The 8,073-nt window shown below is 38.1% G+C and overlaps 1 protein-coding gene across 1 annotated transcript; it reads left to right on the top strand.

The window, feature by feature from the left end:
- Positions 1-3,748: 3,748 nt before the first annotated feature.
- Positions 3,749-4,261, top strand: LOC142639421 (uncharacterized). Its single transcript, XM_075813606.1, has one exon. The coding sequence runs from the start codon at positions 3,749-3,751 to the stop codon at positions 4,259-4,261; it is 513 nt and encodes a 170-aa protein (XP_075669721.1).
- Positions 4,262-8,073: the final 3,812 nt, after the last annotated feature.

Below are 8,073 nucleotides of genomic sequence, written 5' to 3' on the forward strand. Positions count from 1 at the left end.
TAGGATATAGCCTTTAAAAAAATTATTAAAAAAAAAAAAACTTGTCTCTTTAAGTGATGAGTTTCACTTCATATTGCTAACATGGTTAACTTGATAAGGGGGAAAAAATGTAGTCCATCTAGATCTTTTTTTTTTAATGAACGTATTCCATCTGGATCTTGTTTCTTGAATAGATAAGTTCCGCATGAAATAAAATTACGAAACTATGGAAGTTGCTTTTAGAAAAATGAGTTCCGGCCATAAAATATCGTTTCAATCACATCAAATCCACTCTCAAGTATATTCCCCTCCAAAAAAAAAAAAAAGCAAATGGAGGCAAGGTCATGCAATTTTGAGAGTGAGTTTGGCGAGGATATGGGCAGAGGAAGGAGACCTTCATGGCCTAAGAGGTGTGCAGAGGATATAATGTTGGTGTTGTTAGTAGGGTATGGGAGTACAATATGAAATGAGAGTTTCAAGAAAGTGAGGGAGCAAGGCAGCTCCATATGTTGTTCGAGAGTTCAAATGAACTTCTGACCTGACTTGTGAAAGGGAAAAAATATAAAACACACACACACACACACACACACACATATATATATATATTTATTTAACAATAGGAACGTCGAGAACACGAGGGTTACATGGTTCTGCCTTGTCGACCTACATCTATGGAAGAATCCTTAAGGGCTACATCTTTATTATGTAAGAGTATAATACAATAACCTGTGTTACAATGAACTCTAATATAAGTATATATAGGCGACTAAATCCTAGACTACTGGTAAATGTAGGAGTGGGCTTAGGCCTATTACATTGGGCTAGTATGTTTAATATATCTCTAACACCCTCCCTCAAACTCAAGGCGGAAGCTCAATGAAGGCTTGAGGTTGGATAAGCATGAGAAGATCCATTGAAAATGCCTTGAAGAATGCCTTTGATGAAACCATAATGAAGAATATGCTAATTGACCAATTTCGGAGTTTCAAATGAAGAAACAGAGTCCAAAATCGGAATCTACGCGAAAAAACTGAGCAAGATAAGCCCCATTGGAAATTTTAAATTTTGGTCAAAAGCAACGCAAAAGTAAAACTCAAAGGGTCAAAGTCAATAGTCAGCAAAAAGTCAACGGGTCAAGTTTAGTCAACGGGCTACACTATCTGAGTAGGGTCACGGATCGGGCTGTAGAGCCGCTGACATCATACAACGACGTATCAATGACGTGGACTAGGGGCTGACATGGACAAGCTTGCATGGTTGCTGATGTGGAGTGATGACGTCATCGGATGACATCAGATGACATCACCAGGGGTTCTTTGACGCGTGGCTAGAGTGTGAGATGTCCTCCGATGTGTGGAGGAACTTCGGTGGATTGTGTAGTGAGTTGGACACCCAGACTTTGTTGGTATAACAGACCAGTGGGCTACGAGGATGCTAGGGCAGCACATGTTGCCAAAGGAGGATCTAGTTCTAACGAATTCGAGGCAGCGCGTGGAGCAGTCCGCCGAAACAACGGTAGTGTGTGGGGGTGCGTGCAGCTTTCTTTAGAGGTCAGAATTTTGTGTTTTCCTCTTCATATGCCATGGAGTACGTCTGTATAGTTGGTTTCATCAGGGGTACATGGTTCAGCCTTGTCATCTTACATCTACGGAGAAGTCCCTTAAGGGCTACATCTTTATTATGTAATAGGGTAGTGCAATAATCGGTGTTACAATAAACTCTAATATGAGTATATATAGGCGACTAGACCCTAAACTACTAGTAAGAGAGGGTTTGGATACCACATTTTGCGTCTGCGTCCAGAGCTTTTTGCGTTTTTTTTTTTTTTTCTTCTGCTGCGGGAGGGACAAGCGCGCACTGTTCATGTGCGTTTTTAACAATTTTTTATTAAAAATGGGTCCCGCAGTACTATTTACACATTTAAAAATTATTTTGCTACAGTGTTTTCAGTTTTCAGTTTTCAACAATAAGTTCTATCCAAACGGACCCTAAATGTAGGAGTGGGCTTGGGTTTATTACTTTGGGCTAATATTTCTTTACTAATTTAATTTGCCCTTAAAAATATTTTTGCATTCCTTGATTTAAATCTTGCACATATAAGCAGGGACGGAGGCATGTATAACATTGGAGGGGACATACCCCCCCCTCTCTCCCAAAACTATTGAAACCCCTTTGAAATGGTATATTGTTTTTAGAAGTTGGGCTTCTAAATGATTGGCCCCTCAAAAAATTTTAGCCCAAGTCCACTGTTAGTTTGTATTTTCTATCGTTTGAAATCTTGCGATAACCCTTCAGAGTCCGTCGGCCCCACACCCCACTGTTGGATTCTCAAATAGACCCCCTTCCCACTCATATAAAAGATATAGTTTTTTTTCCAAAACCGAATAAATGTCTAGTAGCCTTGTGTCCTTTCTTTTTATATTTTATAAGAACACTGAAGTGCATTGTGTTTATGGGTTCCAGTTAGCTCAATTGACAAAGTCTATGATGGATGAATATGAGATCTAGGATTCAATCTTCGCCTACACCAAAAACTGATTGGTGTCTTAGTTTGATAATAAAGAGCAAAAAAGTGCATTGTGTTATTTGTGTATTCAATTGTAAAGTGTAGTGTGCATGGTGCTCTATTCGAAATTATTGGAGGTTTCTTTTTTTTTTTTCCACAAATTTGATCTTTTTTCTCATCATGTCATTTTCTTCTTTAACTGATTTTATCTTTTACTATTAGATCTAGTTGCTTGATAAGTTGTGCTAGCTATAATTTGTTTTTAGAGGGAATTTAGGCTGCCATAGAGATAATATATTTTTACTTATTATTATTTTAAGATTTGAAAAAAATGTTAAGAATTTCCCTATGGATGCCAAATTTATTTTTTAAATGTTTTTTATATATGTTTATAGCAAATTAGACAAATTTTGTACACACATTTGAGCTTCTCAAAAAAAAATTGAGTTTAGAAATATTATCATATTTTAAATTTGATCATTTTGTATGCAATATATTCATGAATTATAACTAACGTACAAATATGTAACTTGGCCCTCCAAGTAAAAAAACCTGGCTATGCCCTTATATATCAGCCTAACCCAAAACTAAACAATAACACAAATTAGCTCATCCTAAAACCAAACAGTAGCACATATCTTCCTTTGGTCTTCTCATTCTTTGAATCTCATCTCATCTTCCGTCTCTGTCTAACTACCTTGGTAGAAATTAAATTATTTCTCTCTCTAACTTGAGAGCTTCTCTCTCTTCAAGAGAGTTTTTCTTCCCTTCAAGCCAAGACATTAGCTTACACTGTTTCACATCCTTCGTGTCTCTTTATGCCTTTAATATTTTCCTAACCAATCACACCCCCTTTTCGAGCTGCCTTTTAACTTATCAAGGTTTTTTACTCTTTATCTATTCCGGGTCTCTATGCTTTTTGGTTTTTTCCCTTTCTGTCATTACCAAGAAGCTAACTTATCCTATCAAACCAAACAAACATTCACTTTTTCTTCCTTTACTCCTTGCTTGTCTTAATATTTCTTCAACAATATGTATCTTGTCTCACCTTAATACCTTTTATCTCTCGCCGTACTCTATTGTCTCTTTATCTTCCTTTTCTCTTGTCCCTTTCTCATTTGCTTTCCATCTATCTTTACTGCTTTCTTTAGTGTTTTTTACCCATGAGTGACCACTTTCCTGTGAGGGACTACACTTGGTCCAAGAGTAGCGGGTCAGAAGTTAGTGCTGACCCCTTTTCTGATGAATCAGACCAAGAATCACATGGAAGTGAGGAAGACAAAGCTCCATTTGCTCAACATGGACCCATTATTGAAGCAGATCCTGATGAAATTAACATGCAAAGGGATTTCTGGTCTCACTATGCAAATGGAAGACCTCTTGCGTATGTGCAATGAAGGTCCATGGGCAGTTGATGGAGCACTTCTGATTTTGGAGAAATGGAAACCAAATCTGGTATTTAATAAGTTACACCTTAACTTTATATCTATTTGGGTTCCATTTCATGATCTTCCTCTTGAGTACCAATACCCTGAGATGGCAAAAATATTGAGTCAAATAATGGGGGCTTTGGAAAAAGTTGATAAGGAAGATCGATTTCCAAGAAACATTAGGTTCTTACGAGCCAAGGTTCGAATCGACCCTTGGATGCCAATGTTCTTTGGCTTTAAGTTGCGACTCGATGATGGTACAAGGACTTGGATACAATGTAGATATGAGAGAGTACACAAGCTCTATACAAGGTGCGGGATGATTGGCCACACTAGAGGGCAATGAAATGAAAGCTTAGCGGAGGTTGAACGGCTTCCTATTAGACAGAGGAATAGGGTTTAGAGATTGCATCTTGTTCAATATGGATTTGATTCCATAGAACCACAATTCCATAAAGAACTCAAAGCCTACTTTAATTGAAGGAGAAGGTGGACAACTAAAGCAAGGGTGGGAGATTTGGGGCAGGATCATCAATTCCTGCAGCAATAAACCTTTGATCAACATGGTTCTGATAACACTGATCATCAACAAGGTACAAAGCAGCATCAACAGCATCCACAGTATGCAACTCAAAACCAACCAGCCTAACATCAGCAACAAACACAACCCTCTGCACAACCCCAACAAACTTCCACACCTCAACCTATGGACCCAAACACTCAAGTCTTAACCCACATTGAAGGTGAACATGCAGCTCTATACTTAGCTATTTATTCCTTATCCCTTGGTCACAATGTTATTCCACCAACACCTTTTAATTCCCCTATCTCTTCCAAACCTGACACACCTAGCCCTGACACTAGCCCAGAAACAATGCTTAATCACTTGAATGCAACACAGGCCCAACCATCACCTCTGCTTAATCAACCTGATACCAATTAAGGAAATACTACAAGCTCCGATATGAGATGGGAAAGGATAAGAGGAGAAGGACCTTTTATGAACAATGGTTTCCTACAGGAGAGCCACAACTCAAGTGCTACCACAGAGAGTGAATCACTAACTGCTATTATGTTTAACCTAGATAGTTTGAATGAAGGTCGCCCTGACTGGACACGTGGGAATGCAGTCTTAACGAATAGCCAACCTCAATACTCCTCTGATTCCTACATTAACTCCTTGGTCCAGAACACTGACAGAGCTAGATTTATTTTTAAAGACGGGAGCCTAAGTGAAGGACCTGCTTGCTCACTCCCAAGTGCAGGAGATCGTAGCAATATAATTCTCAGAGTACTAACATCGAACCACAAGGATTAGGGTAAATTCAAAGACAATATAATTAAACAACAATTTGGGTGAAGAAGAAAAGTACTTTTGCTAGGTGATTGTTAATAAGAATAATAATAAAAACTGATTTAATTCAATAATGTAAATACTAGGGCATCGGGGTGTTTCCCTATATCGATATAAAATTCTCTGTGATCTAAGAAATTATATATTTCATAATTTATTGTTCTTATTGTGGGGTCATGGATTTTGGGATTTGGCCGAGAGCATGTGGTTTTGGCCGAGAAGCATGGGTGGTCCGAGTCCGAGGAGTACTATTTCCTCGGATAAAGCCAAACGCAAATCTGGTATAGATTCTAATGAGCAAGGATGACCTTCCAGGAGGTTCTAATGATAGCAACGAGCATCATGAACATACAAGAGGGATAAAGGCTCAAAAATATCTAAGGGAAAACTACTACCACCACATTAACGAGGAAGTGACCTCTGAACAGTATTATGGCAGTCTTACAGCCACCCTAGAAGACTTTTAGAGGGGGCTGATGGGATAACCATCAACTGTCCACATGTGGTCCACGTGTAGGGTAAGGATAAAGGGAGAAATGTAATATAAATAAGGGTAGAGATCCCAGAGAATGGAGGATGAAAAAAGGAGAAGAGAAAGCACAATAGCAATCTCAACAACTCCTGTAACCATTGTCATCCAATATATGCTTGAACAGAGCTCCTCGGACTGTGCCGAGAACCAACTTTATCACACAAACCGGGTTCAATTCTTGTTGGCTCATCATCCAAAACCATATTAACTGTTATCCAAGCACTAAAACCTAGCTCTTTGACCCACTCTCTACAAATTTATTGTACTGGGTTCACTAGGCCAAGATCCTTTATATTTTGGGCTTGGTCTGAAAATTGTGTCCCCACACTTATACAATTAAATACTTATGATTCGATTGAACTGAGACAATTCAAGAACGCATAATAACCTAGATTAATAATTCGGTTAGAAAAATTTTCAGAAAAACCCATTCACTTTAAAACTTGATTTCTATTTGAAACTATTAGAAATTCATCTAAATACTAAGAAAAACATGATTGAACTTATTGAAAACATGGAAAAAATAATACATCAAAAGAAATCTAATTGAACTATCAAATATGTTGTTGATAAAATCCTAGAAAGAATCGTATTGAATATTCATACTGTATAGAAGAAACATAACCCCTAACCCTAGCAAAGAGTTTAGGCTGTTATTAGAGAAAGGAAAATACAAGGTTTTCTCTCCAAATTCGTTCTCCACAACCTCCCTTCAGAACCCTAATGTCCAAGTGTCCAAAGAAAAAAAATAATCTTTTACTATTTTAATTTTTGTCCAGGTTTACAGCAGTAACTTGTGAGTTAATTTTGGCCTTCAAAAATTGAGAATTTCGTAGATATGTAAGTGATAGTTCCAAATCATTTGGCCCTATGTCAGTTGCATTTTTTAGGAGAGAGATACGCTCAAAATACTGATCAATGCTCAAATTTGATTTTTCCTTTTCAGATTCTACCTCTTTGATTTATTTCCTTATTTGAAGCTTCCTAACATGGTAGATGACCCAAGCACTCTAGCTGCACCTCCTTAGACATTTAAGCATCGTCCTTTAACTCCACTTTAATTCTAGTTTGGCTTCATTTTTCTCACAAATTCCTATAAACTCATCCTTCTTAGATGATTTCCTGAAAATAGAAAATTACTCACAATGAATGACATCTTATTCAAGAAATTCTGTAAAGATAAATAATAGGGACTAATGCAAATTATGGCTTAATTATACAAATTAAGTATAGTAATAAGGAGATAACGCCCAAATAAATATATAACAAGTATACGTTTTAAGGTGCTATCACACCCCCCAACTTAAATCTCGCTAGTCCCTAGCAATCCACAAAACACACATGTCTACTGAAAGTGAAAGATAAAATCTGAAATACAAGCCACTTTCATAGGCTACACGACTGCACTTTCCATGTGCAGCTAGTCTTTGAGTTTACTCTCGTGAGGGTTTGCAGTGACTCTACCCACAAAAGTCAAAGGTTTTCTGAAAATTCCTGCAGCAAATGTTAGTCTGCTTTATCATTATATCATACAAATGAACTTTTAATTTTGAGTTGAGATACTATTCATCATATTAAAGAAATTTCACTAGCTTCACTTTTGGAGTGTGTGTGTGTGTGTGTGTGTGTGTGTGTTTGTGTGTGCATAGCCCATCCGATCAAATTGGCTTTTCCAAATGATGATGCCGAAAATCGTCAGTAAGCCACACGGTCCTCACATGCTCCCGATGAAGAACCTACACAACACAAAAGCTGAAGACCTTAAAAGGAGTATCGGTGTGGTACCAACCAAATACCCTCCGATGGTCAAGTTAGAGAAAATCTCTTCTTCACAACTCTAAAGTGCTAGAGCTGAGGTGAATTATGTGTACCTTGGTTTATGAGGACTTTAGGGTATTTATAGTAGTGTAGGGCCGAAATAAGCGCCTTGGCGAGGAAGTACTTTCCTTCTAGGAGAGTATTTTGTGGATTTTAGTATCACCTAGAGTTCTTTTCCTTATAGAGATATTCTCAATTAAGGTCAAACGTGTAGCACAAGAACTTTCCTTATACACGTACACGTGGGGGGAAAGCTAGGTTATGGACGAAGGTTCGCTCATCGCCCTCAGCTTTTCCCTTCGTCCGTGTTTCCTTCCTAAGGTCGTCAGCTTACGTAGCTGCTCCCGAAAAGGTCGTCAGCTCAGAATCTTCAACTTTATCTCGTCAACTTTCTCCCTTCAGCCTTGATCTCATCATCTTATTCCCTTCAGCCTAATGCCGTCAGATATGAGGC

The sequence above is a fragment of the Castanea sativa genome, chromosome 6, assembly GCF_040712315.1.
Source record: "Castanea sativa cultivar Marrone di Chiusa Pesio chromosome 6, ASM4071231v1".
Lineage (NCBI taxonomy): Eukaryota > Viridiplantae > Streptophyta > Magnoliopsida > Fagales > Fagaceae > Castanea > Castanea sativa.

What these genes read in the sequence shown, in the direction of transcription:
- LOC142639421 (XM_075813606.1), top strand. Translation starts at nt 3,749, where the DNA reads ATGGAAGTGAGGAAGACAAAGCTCCATTTGCTCAACATGGACCCATTA.